Source organism: Ictidomys tridecemlineatus, chromosome 5 (assembly GCF_052094955.1).
Source record: "Ictidomys tridecemlineatus isolate mIctTri1 chromosome 5, mIctTri1.hap1, whole genome shotgun sequence".
Classification (NCBI taxonomy): domain Eukaryota; kingdom Metazoa; phylum Chordata; class Mammalia; order Rodentia; family Sciuridae; genus Ictidomys; species Ictidomys tridecemlineatus.
The window spans coordinates 177977420-177998424 of record NC_135481.1 but is presented as its reverse complement, the minus strand read 5'-3'; the positions used below and the strand labels follow the sequence as shown (position 1 = coordinate 177998424).

Below are 21005 nucleotides of genomic sequence, written 5' to 3'. Positions count from 1 at the left end.
TGAAGGACCAAAAAAGTTTTAATTATAAACAGTCTTACATCTTTTAAGAAATTCAAGTGAGGCAATCCCTTGAAGGAACTTTATAAAAGCATTTGGCTCCCTGTTATATTAGTAGAGTTACCTGAGTATGTGAAATTACAGTCCAAGAAAACAAAGGTACTCCAATACAGTAATATACAATCCAATGCTGCCATTCATTTTTAATTAATAAAAACATAAATATAAGGGGGGCTGGAGATACCAACAATACTAAGTAGAAGTAGTCAGCCCTACAGGAGTTAAGAATGGAGTCATATCAAAACAAGGAGGGGTATAAAAATAGAGGCAAAGCCTAATTACATGAGTCACCAAGACAGTATTTCAGATAAGTAAAAAGTGGCAGGAAGGGCTTGATTGAAATAGATCATTTGGGATGAGACCTTTGTGGACAATGATTAATTGACATTGTTATGTTCTATACCTTGATGAAAAACCAGTATCTGCATTTTAAATAGAGTTATTGTAAGTCTTATGAAATTGGATTCTTCTGCACTCAGTTAAAAGATCATAAGAGACAGAGAATGAATTTATTATTATGAGCTGTTGATGAGTTTAAAATCATTCCATCTGATAAAACAAAATAAGGTCCTTCCCTCTTAACTCGGGCTAGAAAATGCTGCCTTTCCCAACCCACCAAAAGAGCAGAAGAATAAGGCAGTGGTTCATTTACTTTGTTTTTATTTCAATGTAACATGCAGTTAAAATAAAAAGAAAAAAAAAGAATTAACAGGATTTATTAGCATTTACAATGCTTTACAAAGAAAAAGGACTTTAAAAACAATTTAGTTCAGACTTAAGAAAAAGCTCTAAACACTTACAATAAATCTATTTCCAAATGTTCAGTTTGGACCAAAATTTAAGATAGCATTTGGTAGATATTTATGTCTGCTGTCTATTTGTAGTATTTTTTTTATATAACCTCTGATTCTTGGGATATCCAGCCCCCATTTTCCTAACACAGCAGGGAAGACATATACATGTGGCCACTTAAATTAAAGGAAGAAATGGAGTAGGGAGATCCCAGGCTGCAAAAATATATACAAGCATTTACCTTTTCCAGAACTAAACGTTTCTTCCATAAAAATATTAAATAGCCAAGCCCTATAGAACTAGGGCCAGGGCTATATCAAATATACCTATTCTGTATTTTAAAAATATAGGGTAGAAAGCCTTTTGGGTGATATTTATACATTTCACACAATATTTCTAGGTTCCTAAATGAATTATGAAGCATTATGTAGAACCAAAAAGCCTATTTTCTTACATCTCTTAGTTTAATCTCGTAAATCTCTAGTAAATATTGTAGGTAACTACATTTCAGAATGAGACTTCACCTCAATAGGAAGTCTTTATAGAAGGCTTAATCTTCATGGCCATATATTAACAAAGTTCAGGCTTATATAATGAATGGGTAGTTGGCAGACATTCGCTCTGTAAGACAAAGCAACCAACAAAAAGGGTTTTTTTACCCTACCAACAAAAAGGCAGAGAGACCCTACTTTGGAAACAATTAGGCTTTGTATTTCCTAGGGTATGTGGAGTTAAAAAAAGATAGGGTTGGGGAGAGCCTAAACTCTCCCTTTACACTGACAGTTTCTGGATGAGGCAACCCTTTCACTCAGGCAAGTCTCTGCTTTATGATGGCAGTGTCAAAGAGTACAGAAATACAAGATAAAAAATGTTTTTGTTCTTCCAGGATTTAAACAGGAAGAGCAGTTTGGAACATAAAATCATTTTCTTTCCATACATTTTCTTTCTAGGGTCTGCTACTCTCTGTGTATTCTTGGCTTAATGCTACTTATTCATGCTATGATACTTAAACATGCCAAAGTCCTTGTTACAGGAGTTATAAGGCTGTCCTCAGGGTTCAGCTATGATAGGGACTCAGCTGGCTTAGGCTTCATCTCACTGCCCATAAAATCAAATCTATGATGACAGCTATCCTGACACTGTAAGCTAAGCCAAGTTAAATTAAATAACTATAGAAAAGGTGAAAGTGCATTAGTTAGTTACTAATGGAGCAGTCTAAAATAAACTAGTCATGGGGAAAAAAGAAAATCTGCCAAAATTTTTAGGGGTGAAAAGAACATTGTAGATGAGAGATTTCAATTCAATTCAGGATAATATAAAGAATGGAAATGACTACTCCAGAATGTGTCAGAGAAATGATAATTTTGAAGATTTTTAATTCATACAGAGAATACATTTATGTGGTTACTAGATGTTATCTTCCCTTCTTTTTTAGCCAGTATTATAGTTCTCCCTTCCACATAAAAATATAATTTCAGAGGCTGTTTCATTAACCTGTATTTGAACTAGCAATACTCTAGTTACAACTTGAACTCCTTAGCAATAATTAAATACAATTGAAACTGTTGAAAAACTATAAAGCCTCAAATTATATATAATCATACAAAAATCATCAATAATGGCCTTTGATGAATTCAGCTAAATTAATTCCAATTCCAGATTATTTTTAAAAAATAAAAGTGAAGGAACCACAGCGTTAATATAATATTCTTTGTTTAGTATTTGCAAGGCAATTAAAACAATCAAACTTCCAATTGAAGAGAGGTATGAAGTCATTTGCCATCTGGAACCAACTTTTCCCTGAATTCAAAAGACACAACTGCTTTGTAGAGAGATGCCAGAGTCTTATATTACTTCCATGAATAACATCAAAATATAATGCATGTATTCATGCTCCAGAGAGGAAGAACAGTCAGGCCAGGCTGAAATGGGAGGGAGAGCACAAGCTAGAAGTCTGCTCATGTGCCCAGAAACTGGGCTAAGCTTGCACTTTTATTAAATACCTTTCAGCAAGAGGCTTAATAGGAAGATCTTGTATATTGCAGTTACCATGAGACTTCCCTGCATATTTGCAGAATCTCTCTAAAAGTAAAAAACCTACTCCCAAGTGAGACTTTTGACATACACACAAAACTGTTAAGGAAACAATCTAGTGGAGTAAGACAAGGCAGATTTCATTGCTGTGTTAAATCTCATGTTAAGTAAGGTTGTGACTAATCATTTATAGATCTGATCTCTGATCTCTGGAAATGTTGAATAGATATCCAGAATCACTGGGAGATAAATCTCAATGATAACATTAATTTACTTACACTCAGATAACTTTCTAAACAGTCATAGTCCAATTTTACAACAAGATGTGCAACAGGCAGGAAATGGACAAACACTGCAAGTAAGTTCTTGTCCTTCAGTGGTACAAGGTCTCAGAAGCTATTCTTGTCCAAATCCTTCTGTTTCTTCAATGGCAAACAACAGCTTTTCCTTTAGTTGCTCGTAGCTTTTGTAGGGTGGAAGGTCCAGGCGGTTAAAACTAAAAAACGGTAAAATTGTTAGTTTGAGAAAAGAATAAAAATGTTATGTATAGGGCTGGGATTGTGGCTCAGTGGTACAGTGCTCATGTACCATATATGAGACCCTGAGTTCGATCCTTAGCACACCTATGGGAGTGTGTAGTAATTCCCAAATACATGGAAGGCTAAGGCCAGAGGATTGAAGGTTCAAGGCCAGCCTATGTACCTCAGCAAGAACCTTTTTCAAAATAAATATACAAAGGACTAGGGATGAAGTTCAGTGGTAGAGTACCTCTGGGTTCAAGCCCAGTACTGTAACAACAACAACACAAATGCTGGTAAGGATGTGGAGAAAGGGAAATTTTCATATACTGTAGGTGGGAATGTAAAAAACTAGAAATGTAACTACGATATGACCCAGAAATCCCACTATTGGACACATATCCAAAGGAATTGAAATCAGTATATTAGAGACATCTATACTTGCCTGTTTATTGCAGCACTATTCACAATAGGCTGCATGGAATCAACCTAGATGTCTATCCATAGATGAATGCATAAAGTGCAGTATAGGTACATAATGGAATATTATTCAGCCATAAAAAGAATAAAATTCTAGGGCTGGGGATGTGGCTCAAGTGGTAGCACGCTCGCCTGGCATGCGCGGGGGGCGCTGGGTTTGATCCTTAACACCACATAAAAATAAAAAATAAAGATATTGTGTCCACCTTAAAAAACCTAAAATATAAATATTAAAAAATAAAAAATAAAATCCTGTCATTTGCAGCAACATGGATAGAACTAGAGGACATTATATTAAGTAAAATAAAGACACAGAAAGACAAATATTTCATGTTCTTATATGTGGAAGCTAAAAAGCTGATTTCAAAGAAATAGAGACTTCGAGAACCTTGTGGAAGGGTGTGGGCAAGGAAGGAAGAAAGGAATGGGAAAAGGGTGGTTAAAAAGAATTTGGGTAAGAATAACTTCTAATGTTCTATAGCACAGCAGGATAACTATGATTGATAACAAGCGATTGACTATTTCAAAACAGCTAGCAGAAAGGATTTTGAATGTTCCCAACACAAAGAAATGATAAATGAGGTGATATATTTGCCAATTACCCTGACTTGTTTATTACAGATTATACATATATTGAAATGTCACATAAATGTGTACAAATATTATGTGCCAATTAAAAATATAGCTGGGGGGCTGGGGCTCACTGGTAGAGTGCTTTCCTAGCATGGGTGAGGCACTGGGTTTGATCCTCAGCAAAATAAAAATAAATATAATAAATAAAATATTTATATTTTTATCTTTATATAAATATAAATATAAAAAATAAAATAAATATAATAAATAAATATATATTATATATAATATATTTTTAATATATATAATTATATATTTTATATATCTGGGAGGCTGAGGCTGGAAGATCAAGAGTTCAAAGCCAGCCTCAGCAACTTAGCAAGACCGTCTCAAAATAAAAAAACAAAAAGGGCTGGGAATGCAGGGCATGGTGGTACATGCCTATAATCCCAGTGGCTTGGGTGGCTGAGATAGGAGGATCGTGAGTTCAAAGCCAGCCTCGTGAGTTCAAAGGCAAAATTGAGACACTAGTCAATTCAGTGAGACCCTGTCTGTAAATAAAATACAAATAAGCTGGACATGTGGCTCAGTGGTTGGGTGCCCTTGAGTTCAATCTCTGGTACCCACCCCCCAAAAAAGGGCTGGGAAGTGATTCAGTGATTAAGCATCCCTGGTTCTATACCTGGTACTATATAGATAGATAGATAGATTAGGGATGTAGCTCAGCAGTGCAGCACTTGCCCTAGTATGTGCAAGACTCTGGGTTTGATCCCCAGCACTGCTAAATAAACAAAAGAAAATTCTGACACACGCTACAACATGGATGAACCTTATAGGCATTATTTTAAGTCAAACAAGCCAGTCACAAAAGAACATAAGTATGATTCCACACTTATAAAGTACTTAAATTAGTCAAAAATCCTAGAAACAGAAAGTAGAATGATGGTTGCTAGGAACTAGGGAGGGAGTAGTTACCGTTCAGTAAGTGCTATCATCATTGGTGGTGACACCTGCACAGCTATAAGAATGTACTTAATGCCAGAGAACTGTTTATACTGAAAAATGGTTAAAAGTGATAAATAGGGCTGGGGTTGTGGCTCAGTGGTAGATTGCTCGCCTAGCATGCACGAGGCACCACATAAATGTAAAATAAGATGTGTACACCGAAAAAACTAAAAAATAAATATATTTTTAAAAAGTGATAAATAATTTTATGTTAATGTTTTACAATAAAAAAATAACTAGCTAATAAAAAGAAATGAAATACTAACCCATACCACAACATGGATAAATCTTGAAAACATTATGCTAAATGAAAGAAGCCAGAAACAGGGGCTGGGGATGTGGCTCAACTGGTGAAGCACTCGCAGCATGCGCAGGGCGCTGGGTTCAATCCTCAACACCACATAAAAATAAAAAATACATTGTGTCCACCTAAAACTAAAAAACTAAATATTAAAAAAAGAAGCCACTGAGCTGGGGATGTGGCACAAGCGGTAGTGCACTCGCCTGGCATGCGTGCGGCCCGGGTTCGATCCTCAGCACCACATACAAAGATATTGTATCCGCCGATAACTAAAAAATAAACATTAAAAATTCTCTCTCTCTTAAAAAAAGAAGCCAGGGGCTGGGGATGTGGCTCAAGCGGTAGCGCGCTCGCGTGGCATGTGTGCTGCCTGGGTTCGATCCTCAGCACCACATACAAACAAAGATGTTGTGTCCGCTGAAAACTAAAAATAAATATTAAAAAAACCCTCTCTCTCTCTCTAAAATAAATAAATAAATAAAATAAAAAAAATTGGAGGCGGAAAAGGGATTGATGATAAATATGATAACAGATCATTCTGAGGTGAATGAAATGCTCTAAAACTAGAATGGTTAATTTTATGGTACATAATTATGCCTCAGTAAAGCTGTTAAATAATTTAATACCATGGGGAAAGTTCTTCTGTTTCATTTTTAACAGGTCTGTCTCTTTACTTCTTTCTGGTAGTGATGGGGATCGAACCCAGGAGTGCTCTACCACTGAGCTACATAACCAGTCCTTTTTATCTTTTTTTTTGGGTATGGGGGATTGAACTCAGGAGTATTTAACCACTGAGCCAAATTCCCAGCCTTTTTTATATTTTATTTAGAGACAGGGTCTCACTAAGTTGCTTAGGACCTCATTAAATTGCTGAGACTGGCTTTGAACCTATGATCTTCCCGCCTCAGCCTCCTGAGCTGCTGGGATTATAGGCCTGCACCACCACACCCAGCCCTTTTTTATTTTATCTTGAGACATAGTATCATTAAATTGCCTAGGCTGGCTTTGAACTTGGAATCTTTCTCCTTCCTCCTCCCAGATAGTTGGGACTACAAGTGTGTGCCATTTTAGAACCGGTTAGGTTCTAAATAGCTATAGGATAACTGGAAAAAAAAGGCTTGTTTTTCTATTCTTTCTGATTTTGCTTACCAGGTATGACTTCTGGGTAACCAATTTTCTTTCCCAACTTTCTCAATGCAGAATTTCTGTGGTCCATTGCTTCCTAAAACAATAAAATCATAAACAGTTTTTCAGAAGTTCTCAATTGTGTGTCCCAATCCAATAGCAACAGAATTACCAGGTTGGAATCACAAATCCACAGGCCCTACCCCTAAACTACTGAATCAGAAACTCTAGGGGTGGGGCTCAGTAGTATGTGTTTTAATCACTTCCAGTGATTCTAGTGAGTGCTGAAGTTTGAGAATGATTTTGCTAATGTATGTCAAAGAGAAAATGCAGTCTTATTGAGTATTCCTTAACCAGAATAACAATGTTATGTATAAGAAGCTTAATTTTAGGAGCTTTAACTACAAAAGGAAACTACAACCTACTTTCTAGTACAAGAAAACTTGATTTAAATACAGAATCGTTAAAACTTTATGAAATGTACACATCTTAGGCAAATTCAGTGTCAACAGTGCTTATGCTGTTCACAGGTCCTGCACCTGTACCCTTAAACATGCAGACATACCAACTCATTTTCTTTTCTTTTTTTTTTCCCTGTGTGGTGCTGGGGATTGAATCTAGGATCTCCTGCTTGCTAGGCAAGTACTCTACCAATGAGCCACATCTCTAGCCCCAAACATTAATTCTTGCCTGTCATCTACCTTCTGCTAGAAATAGCTATGACTAGTGATTATAAAATACTGCCTTAACAAAGGTCACTATTGCTCCCTTGGAAGAAGCATTTACTAGTGATAAAAATGGTAGAACCACTTAACTTTTTAAATTAGAAGTAGCCAGGCACATTAAATATTATGAAATGTGTGGGATAGTCATGCACAAGAATTTTCTCATGTCTCACTGACTAAATCTAGTATAGATATACTTTTGTAGTACCTTTATATTTAATAACAATGAGTTGTTTTCACAAGCAGTTATGTGAAAGGCCGCTATGAAAAAGTACAGGTAACCCAAGAGTGGTGACATACTCCTGTAATCCCAGAGGCTCGGGAGGCTGAGACAGGAGGATTGCGAGTTTAAAGCCAGCCTCAGTAAAAAGTGAGGCGCTAAACAACTCAGTGAGACCCTGAGTACCCTCCCCCTAACACAAAAAGCAGATGCAGACACATGCCATGTTTTGTATTTTATTTAGAGACAGGGTCTCACTGAGTTGTTTAGCACCTCGCCATTGCTGAGACTGGCTTTGAACTCAAGATTCTCCTGCCTCAGCCCTCCGAGCCACTGAGATTACAGGCATGTGCCACTGGCAACTCTGGCCTCCAGGCTATTTCTATCTCATCCTTACATACAGATGTTTTTAAACAACAGCACTCTATTATTTTCTATATTCTATTTAAAATATATATATATTTTGGGGACTAGGGTTTGGCTCAGTGGTAGAGCGCTTGCCTCAAAAGTATGAGGCACTGGGTTTCATCCTTGGCATCACATAAAAATAAACAAAATAAAGGTATTGTGTCTACTTACAACCAAAAAAAAATTAAAATACATATATATATATTTTTAGTTATAGTTGGACACAATACCTTTATTTTATGTGGTGCTGAGGATCGAACCCTGCACCTTGCACATGCTAGATGAGCGCTCTGCCGCTGAGCCACAACCTCAGCCTCTATATTCTATTTTTGTATAAGGCTATTTATTCTCTCAGATCAAAATGTCACTGTTCTATTGTTTTAACTTTCCCTCTTCTCTTACCTCTAACTCATACATTATTATTACCTGAAAAAAATGCTCTCTGGAATTTTCTACTCAGTTATCTGGCAATAGTCACCTTAAACTCAGCAGATTCTAAACCCCTCATCATTCTTCTACATCTCTAACTATGTTCTTTACATTTCACAGCTTCTCCATTTCTCTACATTATTCTTTTTATACCTTAAAATCTAGCTCTGTTTCTACTTTTGAAACTTCTCTAGCATTTATTCTTTCCCTTGTATTTCCACTTCAATCTCCTAAGATCAGGTTCTTATTATTGCTGCAATAAGTTCCTCATATCCTTCAGGGTCTCCCCATCTTTGAATTAAATCTTTACTAGGATTTAATCTAGGGTTGCTCTGCCACTGATCCACACACACAGTCCTTTTTTATTTTGAGACAGGAACTCACTAACTTGCTGAGGCTGACTTTGAATTTATGGTTCTTCTGCCTCGGCATCCCAAGTAATTGGGATTACAGGCATGTGCCATAGTATCCAGCCCCATCTTTTAACATGCTATTTATCTTATTATCAAATCTTCCTAAAATGCAGCCTCTACAAGTTTTCCTTTTTTCAAAATGCTTCCATAGCTTCCAGTATCTTCCAGGTAATAGCAAATTCTTTTGGTATGATTAAAACATCTTTGTTAAACTGATTTCACACTTTAAAATCACCTGCTTAGTTTGCTAATTCTGACTAAGCTGAAGCAGTCTTAGAGATCACTTACATGTGCAGCCTTCTGGGGTACTTAGCATAATGCTCACATTCACTTAAATAACCACAAAATAATTAAAATATGACCTATATCTCAAACAACTCCCAGTCTATTAGAAAAGTGGTTTCAAACAAAATGGGAAACTATTGGGAAGGCATTAGGGAAGTAATAGCCCACTATGGTACAATGATCTCCTCACCTCATTAAACAGTATTATATGACCAGTAATATTTCTCATTTCAGAAAAACTAAGATGTTTGCCAAATGACTGACTGAACAAAGTTCACATACAGAAGACGGATATCCTAAGTAAAGACTACAAAATGATTTAGAAGTTTACGCAATCCAGGTTAAATTGTGGCTAGTTGAAAAAAATGGTTATACTTGTCTTTTTATTTTTGATACCTTACATAGACACTTACCTAACAGCAGTGTGATAATGATTTTCTGTGTAGGAGAGAAGTACCTGGTATACATACCCATGAGGTCAGCAAATCCTCCTACTGGTAATCGGCAAGTTCCAGTGACAAATTGCAGAAGTCTCATTCTCTTCTCATTATCAATTTCCTTAACAAACTGTTAAGATTATATTTAAAGAGATATATAGGACATGTTACATTTGGCTCACTGCACATGAAAGAAAAATCATTTCAAATCTTAAATGAGCTGGGCATGGTGCTACATGCCTATAATCCTAGTGACATGGGAGGCTGAGGGAGGAGGATCATGAGTTGAAGGCCAACCTCAGCAACTTAGCAAGACCCTGTCTCAAAATAAAAAGGGCTGGGGATATGGCCCAGGGGTTTAGTGCTCCTGGGTTCAATCCCCGGTACAAAACCAAAACAAACCCCCACACAAATCTTAAATGAACCCTTGGTGTCACTTGCAGTAGTAGACAATGACTTAGATATCCACACTGTGGATAAAGGGAGCATTTTCTTTTCTCTCTCCCTCCTTCCCTCCTTCCCTCCCTCCCTCCTTCCTTCCTTATTTATTTTTATATGGTGCTGAGGATCAAACCCAGTGCCTCACGCATGCTGGGCAAGTGCTCTGCCGCTGAGCTACAGCCCCAGCCCTAAAGGGGGCATTTTCATGTTTGTCAAAGCTTACCAATTTCCCCTAAATCAATCTCAGGACAACATGTCTAAAAAGAAGCATGCTCGGGGCCTAAGAGCTCCCTACTCATGCAGTTGGAAGATGAGCTCTTTTAGGAAGTCCCTGCTTCCCCCCTCCTAGATCTGCCTAGCCTATCAGACATTCAGGTAGTTATATAGGACATGGAGCTTCAGTCTATATGGACTTTTTTGGTAATACAAACCAATCAAGCTCAAGGAATTCTGATCCAGATAGAATTCAATGACTTCCTTTTCTTGATGTTTTTTAAATGTTCACGTACCTATATGTAGTATTATGTGCCTACAACTTTTTTTTTTTTTTTTTTTTTTGGTACCAGGGGTGCTTAACCACTGAGCCACATTCCCAGCCCTTTTTATTTTGAGACAGGACCTCACTAAATTGCTGAGGCTAGCTTTGAACTAATGATCCTCCTGTCTCAGCCTCCCAAGCTGCTAGGATTACAATTTACACCACTTCGCCTGGCTACTTCCTTTAATTCTTATTCAAAACATTAGGTTTTTGGATACTATTTCTAGCATGGGTCAATTTTTGGGGGGTGTGTGTGTTAGATTTATAGGGTTTAATAACAGTCCATTATAAATATATAGCACATTTTATTTACCCATCTATTGACAGGCATATGGGTTAATTTCACCTTTTGGTGATCTTAAATAATATTGTTACAACATGTATGTGGCAGTATCTGAGTCTTTCCTTTTTGGAGTGGAATTACTGAATCATATATTAATTCTATGTTTAAATTTTTTTTTTTTTTTTTTAGAGAGAGTGAGAGGGGAGAGAGAGAGAGAGAGAGAGAGAGAGAGAGAGAGAGAGAATTTTTAATATTTATTTTTTAGTTCTCGGCGGACACAACATCTTTGTTGGTATGTGGTGCTGAGGATCGAACCCGGGCCGCACGCATGCCAGGCGAGCGCGCTACCGCTTGAGCCACATCCCCAGCCCAGGTTACTTAGTCTTAAAAGAATGGTTATAAAAGGCTAGAGGACACATGTCTATAATCCTAATGATTCAGGAGGCTGAGGCAGGAGGATTGCAGCAAGTTCAGGGTTAGCCTAGAAAACTTAAATCTGTTTCAAAACAGGGATATGGCTCAGTGATAGAGCACCTCTGGGTTCAAACCTCAAACCCCAGTATGAATATGGTAGTTGTTCATATCTATAATCTGTGATTTTTTTTTCCTTTACTGGAGATTTAATCCTAGGGCACTTTACCACTGAAGAGGCAGGGTCTTGGTAAATTGTAGAGGTTGGCTCAAATTTGCAATCCTCCTGCCTCAATCCCTAGGATTATAGGTGTGCACCCCCATGCTCAGCTATACTTATTTACTATAACTGGTATTATAATGCATAGGATGGACTGAGGGGACTGCACACACTGGTATATTTTGTTCTTTTACTCATTGTGGTAAATTTGAAGAAATTTCATGCTGTGGTTACCAACTGAAACAAATTTAGAAACAAACCTGCCAAAACCACATGATTTGTTTGCTTGTCCTAGTGTAATGACGGTAGATTGCATGTCTTTGCCAGTCATTTAAATCAATCTCTTGCATTCCACATAAAAGGACCTTTAGGGATGAAAAAGACAAATTGTTTCTTTAGGTGACTTTATAAAAAAATAATTGACATAAGATAATATTAATAAAAACATTAATAGCAGGTATAAACTGTACGTCAAGAATCGGATCTATGACCTAGGAAAGCAAGTTTCACATATGGTTCCATACATACATATATTCAAGGAATAATCTACTCAATTGTAAAGAAGTATTAATGTAACACTTTTTTTAAAAAATAATGATCTTTCATTTTTGGATAAATTATAATTTTTCTTTTTTAAATTTTACATTTATTTATTCTAATTTGGTATACATGACAGCAGAATGCATTTCAATTCATAGTACACATATAGAGCACAATTTTTCATGTCTCTGGTTGTACATAAAATAGAATCACACCTATTCGTGTGTTCATACATGTACTTATGGTAGGTGAGGTCCATCTCATTCCACTATCTTTCCAATACCTGTGTCCCCTCCATAAATTTTGATTTTTTTTAACCATTGAGGATGTTTCAAAACATCATACCAGCAGAAAAAATACTACTGCCACTGGAAAGATGGAAAAGTTAATTTAAAGTAGACACCTGAAGTTATTATTTACTAGCATGCTGCAAGGGAATGAAGAAAAATTCGTTACCTCTAATTCCTTTGCATCAAAGTATTGCAAATACTGCTGAGGAAGAATTTCATTAAAACCCTCAAAGAAAGCTTGTGTCTGTTCTTCAACACCTCGAGATAACCGCCACTCAGCTACCATTCTGGCAAATAAATATAAAAAAACTATCAGGAAGTTTACATTTTACCTTTAAATTCTAGTATAAAGTTAAACATTTTAAACTTTATTATTATGAAAAACCTGAAACATAAATGTAGAGTATAATGAACCCCTTTGTAAACATCCAAGCTTTATCACAATGCCTATCTTATATCATCCATGCCATTAGCTCATACATTAGAGTAATTTCCTTTGAAAAAATAAGTTTTTTAAAAAAATTTCAAGCATCTCTTGGCATAAAGTTTCTTAAAAGCATAACCACACCATTATCACAACAAAAAAGAGAATGATATTTCTTTAATATCAAATATTCAGGGGCTGAAAAGCTGTCCCGGGACTCCTATATAACTTCAGGTGTTGGTGTTTCCTCCTTTCTAGTGATGTACTTTCTTCTTTTTCTCACCTATCACTTTTGCTTTTGTTCTTGCTTCCATATAATTACTCAAATAAATACCATCTAATATAAAAAAAGTATCTTTACTGTCTATCAGATCCAATCTGCCAAATCCAGCAGCTGTACACATATATAACACTTTAGCGTTACAAGGTATTATGAAATTTATAATATATGCATAAATATAACAACAACAGAACGGGTTCGATCCTCAGCACCACATACCAACAAAGATGTTGTGTCCGCCGAGAACTAAAAAATAAATATTAAAAATTCTCTCTCTCTCTCCTCTCTCACTCTCTCTTAAAAAAAAAAAAAGTTTTCTTAAAAAAAAAAAAGAGAGTGAGACAGGAGAGAGAGAGAGAGAGAGAATTTTTAATATTTAGTTTTAGTTCTCGGCGGACACAACATCTTTGTTGGTATGTGGTGCTGAGGATCGAACCCGGGCCGCACGCATGCCAGACGAGTGCGCTACCGCCTGAGCCACATTCCCAGCCCAAGAAACAAATTTAGATATGACAATATACTATGTAAATAAACTCATCACAGGAAAGCTGGAGTGGATGTTATGGTTTTGATATAGGACAATCTGAGGTAAAATTATAGGATTATGAGAGCAGTGACCTAATCACTCCATATTAGTTTCAATGTAATAACTGGGTGGTGACTGTAGGTAAATGGGGCATGGCTGGAGGAGATGGGTCACTGTGGAGCATGCCCTGGAAAGATTCAACTTCCTTGTGACCCCTTTCCCTTTCTTTCTCTACTTTCTAGACAGCCATGAATAGTACTCCTCCACTGTGCACTCTGCTATGATGCTCTAACTCACCTTGGGCCCATAGCAATGGGTTTAGTCAATCATGGACTAAGCCTCTGAAATCCTGAGTCAAAAATAAAAATGTCTCCTCTAAGTTATCCCTGTCAGATATTTTGACCATAGTGATAAAAAAACTAATTAACCCAAGGGATAATAACAGAAATAGAAAAATGACATTTCATGAGAGCCAATTCATTAGTTGCAAGCATAATATACATGAGAATATACTATAACATATACTATAACTATAACAGCTTCAAAATACATGAAGCAAAAAATAAGACCAGGGGTGTGGCTCAGTGGTAGAGCACAGGCTTAACAAACTGTGTGAGGTCTTGGTTTCAATCTCCAGCACCAAAAATTAAAACAAAAACAAAACCATCAATAAGGATATAGAAAAGTTTAGTATATCATCAACCAATCTGACCCTAATTGACATTTATAGAATTTTAACCTAACAATGGCAGTACATAACATTTCAAGTATACCAGATATAACACACATTGGGTTATAACACAAGTTTCAAAATATTTAAAATGTAATAATTTAGAGACTCTTCTCTGACTATAATGGAATTAAATGAGAAAACAGAGGTAGTTGGAAAGAATCCCCAGACTTTGGAAATTAAACAATATACTTCTAAATAACTTATGGATGAAAGAAGAAACCACAATGAATTTTTAACTAAATGATAATGAAAACTATCACAATTGTGGGACATAGCTAAGGTATGTCCCACAATTGTGATAGTTTTAACTAGAAACTGCTTTAAATGCTCATATTAGAAAATAACCAATGAAAGACATCCAATTACAAAATGTCCATCATAAAATGGGCAAAAGAGCTACAAATAATCAATATGTACAAAAAGGTACTCAATACCATAAGTGAAGGATGAAATAGAAGTTCAAACTACAAGAATATACTACAGGCAATACTGAATTGGCAAGATTGTAAAACAAAAATGCAAACACTGCTAGTAGGCCTATAAAATGGCAGGACCACTTTAAGAAACTGGCAGCAAGTTTCTAATGAAGTTAAGCACCCACCCTAACACCCAACAGTTTCACTCCTGGGTATTTATATAAGAGAAATACAAATATGGTTCACAAAAAGGCTCAATAAAAATGTTCAAGGCAGCTTTATTCATAATAACCCCAAAGAGGGTAACAACTGAAATGTCAATGAGAGAATGGATATACAAATTGTGATGTACACATAGCATGAAACATGTCTCAGCAACAAAAAGGAATAAAATACTGAAACATAAAACATGATAAATCTCATAATGCTGAATAAACCAGACAGATACAAAAAAGTACATGATATGATTCCATTTTAGGAAGTCCAGGATCTGATATAGAAATAAAACTAAACTGAACCAGCTGCCTCTCGGCCAGGGGAAGGGAAATGCGTATGTTATTGCTCCGTTATGGGATGGGGGAACAGAAGAAGGAAAACAAAATGTCCCATAGTTTAATTTGGGTCATCTTTATTTTGTTTATTTATTTTTATGTGGTGCTGAGGATCAAACCCAGGGCCTCACACGGGCTAGATGAGCACTCTGCTGCTGAGCCACAATCCCAGCCCCTTAGGTCATCTTTATAGGGACATGATGCTATACTGAATAATGTTTACAAAACTGACATTTAAGAGTGATTTACCAGCTGGGGACAATGGCACATGCCTGAAGGCTGAGGTCCTAAGCAACTTAGCAAGACTCTGTCTCAAAATAAAATAGTAAAAGGGCTGGGAATGTGGCTCAGTGGTTAAGCACCTCTGAACTCAATCTCTGGTATGAAATTGCCAAAATATTAACTATTTACTTAGGTAAGCTCTCGGCGTTTTACTCTAAATTATACCTCTTAAAAAATAAAACCAAAAAAAAAATTATTTATTTATTTGGGTGGGTCAAGAGATTTAACCCAGGGGCCCTTTATCACTGAGCTACATCCTCAGTTCTTTTTATTTTGAGACAGGGTCTCACTAAGTTGCCCAGCGTGGCCTTGAAGTTACAACTCACTGCCTCAGGAGTAGCTGGGATTATAGGCGTATGCCAACACATCCAGTTTAAACTAAATTTTTGAAAGGCTACATTATATAACTAATAAACAATGATTGTACATAGTAGTTGGTGATGGGTATAATTGTACACTTCTAATTATAAAGGGAAAATCAAGAAAGAGACATAGAAACTGAAACATAAGCAGCAGCAGATACACTCAATTTAACCCTGATTAGACAGAACTGGTGTTGAGAAGACATGAATGGACCAGTGACTACAAGAATGAACCAGTGCAAAGCATTATAGAGGAAATACCATAAACCATTATTTTCTTATAAATTTTGCCCAATTTTTTAATATTCCCCATGAAAATATCAGCATACAAATTTAAGATTTTTTTGCAATGAAATGATATTTAGCACAGTGTTCACAGAATTGGAATTTAAAAGAAATGATCTAGCATTTCTACCCTTGGAACTCCCACTTTTGGGCTGAAACTGTGAGTGAGAAATAACTACTTACATAGAATAATGATTAGTACAAAAGGAAATTTTTTGTGTAATATTGCCAATTACTATTAATAGGAAATTATCAACAGAAATGCTAAACTATATCAAAAGAAACATTCTCTCTCACCTGATATATTCCTCTTTATTTTCTTCTGTTACAAGAATATTGCCACCATTGGGTTTCAAGTCATGACTTTTAATTTCACCTAGAATTTCTTTATCAACGGAGAAGTACATTTCCAAACCACATTCTTCAATATTGTTTTCTCTGTACAAATAAAATTAGAACTATTTGTCATGTCCACGAATTCAAACATAATTCAAGTTTTGACCTGAGGCCTCTGGTCTAAAATAATTAACATTAAACTATAACATCAAAATAAGAAATTAGAAGGTTATATGCTCTTAAACCATCATATTACTACCTAGTTTCTTAAGGTACTCCTGTGAAATTTATCACATTAAACAGAGAGACAAGTTTGACGTGCAGATCATTTAAATTCAATAAACCAATTACATGCCTATAGTTTGATAAGTTACTAATACCATAATGAAAGCATATAGGCTCTATTCTAATAAATTAAATATATATAGAAACTTACTTAACCCAGATGAGAGAATTGTAAAATTCTGGATCAATAGATTCTAAATCCTTAAGTCCAACTGGTTTGTTCAAGATACATTTATAGAATGGTAAAGAAAAACCTGTGTCTATGAATTTTCCATGGAACAGAGCCTATACAAAAAGAAAACAATATCATTTCAGATAACTATATGAAAGTAATTTTATTTCTAAACATTAGGTGTATTCTTCATTTATAAAAACTCCCCTGTCAAATGATCTTTTATGGCATATGTAAGAAAATTCAATATTGTTGATTTAACAAAGTAAACACAACAGTTCTCCACTTGCACTTACCATGGCAATAAACCTGCCAATAAAACGAAAATATTTCAGGTGATCTGGATTGATGTAAGAAGCGGGGTTTATCTGCAGGCAATAGTTATCCTTCCCTGCATATTCAAACAGGCAATACATTGGGTTCAAAACTTCATGTGACAAAAGAAAGAACCACTCTCTGAAATCAAAAGAAAACTCAGGATGAAAAATCTCGTAAGTAACAATGCCAACAAATCAAAGATCAATGCTACAATGTTCTCAGGAATCTACATTCCTTAGGTGGTACTAGTTGTCTAACCTCTAATCTGTTGATTTTTATTGCTTCTGCTCAAATGTGTTGATATTTATATATTGCTTACTGTTATATTTCAAAAAAATCTAACCCATTATTGACTTTAAATGCACCTTTATTTGATGAACCACTAACATTTTTTTCCAATTATAACGGTAATACACAGTCCAATTTTGAAAATATTAGTCTTGGAATTGATGAAATGCTACTACATGTAGACAAGTTAAAATTCACTATTGACTCATGTGATGAGAGTGGCTGAAATGCATCTAATATTCCATGCATTGCTAAGTCCCATGGTGATCTTCAACAAGTGCCACCACTACCTCCATTTAGGATGAATGTGAACAACCCTCCAGTTTCGGAGGCTATAAACCAAGTAATTCCAGCTCCTTAAAAATTGAGAAAATGCTGTTAAAAGCACCAATTCAAGTGCTCTGAAAATATCTACCCATATTAACCTGAGATTGTGGTTATTAACTATATAACATGTATGGGTTTGGTAGAACAAATCTGGAACAAAACATTGTGTTATCAGTTTCCTAGACCTCTTTTCCTGTTAGTTCATGGCCTCTGGTAATAATGCTGCTTTTAATATTGTTAGTGGTTTTCTAAATAAGACTGAATAATTGGCCTCTTCCTGAATTATCTTTAACTTGTTCAAAATTAAAGGTTTCTACTCATTTACTTTTTTTTTTTAAATATTCAATTTTTAATTGTAGTTGGACACAATACATGAGGTGCTGAGGATTGAACCCAGGGCCTCACACATGCTTGGCAAGCACTGTACTCCTAAGCCACAACCCCAGCCCATCTACTCATTTACTTCTGACTATTTCATATACTTGAAAGAAATTTATGTCACAATATAAAGGATTACTAAAATGTAGTCACCAGTTAGTGAGCACAGAAAGACTTAGGCTCTGAATTAGGTTATTAATGTATTTCTATTAAAGTATTTCTATTCTTCATAATAATCCAAGATAGACAGACATTATTATTATTTTACAGCTGAAGATATTTGCCGAAGATCACAATATTGAGTGCAGAAAAGAAAACATTAATACTACTCCTGACTCCAAAGTCTTTGCCTTTCCACATTGCCACTACTATGTAAATTTTTGCCCTGGTATGACATATTGCTATGGAATAAGGAAAGTGATTTTTTTCTTTCTTTCTTTTCATACAGGGGATTGAATTCAGGGGCACTTTATCCCTAATCTACATCTTCAGTTCTTTTTTTTTTTTCTTTTGAGAAATGATCTAAGTTGCTGAGATTGGCCTTGAACGCATAATTCTACTGCTTCAGCTTCTAGACTTGCCTGGCTCTTTTTTTGCTGTTCTGGGGATCTACCCCAGCACCTCCACTATGCTAAGCAAGCACTCTACCACTAAACCACATGCCCTGCTCAGAAACACAATTTCTTCCTGAAGGCTACTTTCCAGGGCTTGATTAGTAGCTCCAATATGAAGAAAGTAGAATTAAGATTTTCGGGCTGGGGATGTGGCTCAAGTGGTAGCGTGCTCGCCTGGCATGCGTGCAGCCCGGGTTCGATCCTCAGCACCACATACAAACAAAGATGTTGTGTCCGCCGAAAACTAAAAAATAAATATTAAAAAAATTCTCTCTCTCTTTAAAAAAAAAAGAATTAAGATTTTCAACTCTATTTTATATAGTCTCTGTATTCTCATGACAGATTTTTAAATATCAGTTAGGAATTGTGTATTATCTGTATCAGTACTATGAAGAGGAGGAAATGTCAAGGGCCTTGCATGCTCTGTGAAACAGACATGAGGTGGTTGTATCCAGGCTATACAACTTATTATGTGTGTTAGATGAATCTCTAAACTTCATCATCTGTAGAATTCTATCACACAGGGTTGTTCTGAGGGCTAAATGAATGATGTAGGTGAAGTCAACTAGCAATACCTTAGAAAGTGCTGAATTAATGTTTGTTGAAATTCTGTAGCTCCAGCATAATAAAGCTACAATAATTTGCCATATTTCATTTTCCTGAAATATAAGATTGAGAAAATAATACTTGCAAGCAAAGTGCAATGATATTCTTCTTCCTTTGGAAGAAAGGAACTAAGTTCTGAGTATTCATATTATCACTACCTTGCTACACCTCCATAATCTAAACCTTCTTCTCCTGGAAAAATCACCCACAATCGTCTTCGCAGATCTTGGGGACTGAAGTTCATTATCTACAAAATAAGAAAATAAGAAAATTGGTAAAAGCAGTTGTGGAAACATCATTCTGTCACTTCCAAATCTGACACTTTCTTCATTAAAGGTAACTTAAATCCCCCAGGACACAAAATGCTGTTTGTGATCTAGTTACCACCACACATATAGAAAACACATTAAATTTCAAAAACATTTTATATGTTATACGTATCTGTCTCTTTGTATACTTTATACATATTTAAATTTCTTTTTTTCTTTTGATACCAGAGATTAAACCCATGGGCACTTAACCTCTGAGTCACATCCAATATCTTTTTTAAATATTTTTAGACAGGCTCTCAATAAGTTGCTGACAATGTCTTTGAACTCCCAATCTTCTTCTTTTTTTTTTTTTTTTAAAGAGAGAGTGAGAGAGGGGGACAGAGAGAGAGAGAATTTTAACATTTATTTATTTTTTCTTAGTTCTCGGCGGACACAACATCTTTGTTGGTATGTGGTGCTGCTGAGGATCGAACCCAGGCCGCACGCATGCTAGGCGAGCGCGCTACCGCTTGAGCCACATCCCAGCCCCGAACTCCCAATCTTCTTGCCTTAGCCTCCCAAGGTGCTGGAATTACAGGTTGTGCACCACTGCACTCGGCTATATAATTTTCTTTTAAATAGTGCTATTCTTTTTTTTTGGTCATTTTGGGGATTGAATCCAGGGGTGCTCTACCATAGATCTATGTCCCTAGTCCTTTTTATTTTATTCTGGAACAGGTTCTCCCTAAATTGCTAAGTTTGGCCTCATACTTGCAATTCTCCTGCCTCAGCTTCCTACAGCTGGGAGTACAGCTTAACACTAGCTGTGTTCCAAGTTATGTTCCAAGAAACTCACTCAACACAGACTGATTACTCAGTGACAAAAGGGTGATTATGAATATGAAAACTAGAAATGAGCAAAGACTAGGGTATAGAACGATCTTGAAGACTAACATCAGATCAAGGGGTATGACCACAATTCTCTAAATGGTCTCAGTCAAGCTCCAAGTCCCACTAAAAAGTTGTCTGCTCCTACAGAGCAGGAT

General features: G+C 36.0%; 1 protein-coding gene across 3 annotated transcripts in view; it reads right to left on the bottom strand.

The window, feature by feature from the left end:
• Nucleotides 1-21005, bottom strand: part of Itch (itchy E3 ubiquitin protein ligase) — a 122257-nt gene continuing 101252 nt past the window's right edge. For all 3 annotated transcript variants that reach the window (XM_005329914.5, XM_040276585.2, XM_040276584.2), the window contains 9 exons: nt 19867-19955; nt 17474-17633; nt 17157-17290; nt 16682-16822; nt 12692-12812; nt 11956-12060; nt 9836-9932; nt 6910-6982; nt 1-3379 (listed from right to left, as the gene is read on the bottom strand). In XM_005329914.5, the coding sequence (XP_005329971.1) occupies nt 3280-3379; nt 6910-6982; nt 9836-9932; nt 11956-12060; nt 12692-12812; nt 16682-16822; nt 17157-17290; nt 17474-17633; nt 19867-19955 (1020 nt within the window). In that variant the 3' untranslated portion in view covers nt 1-3279. The remainder of the gene's footprint in view (nt 3380-6909; nt 6983-9835; nt 9933-11955; nt 12061-12691; nt 12813-16681; nt 16823-17156; nt 17291-17473; nt 17634-19866; nt 19956-21005) is intronic.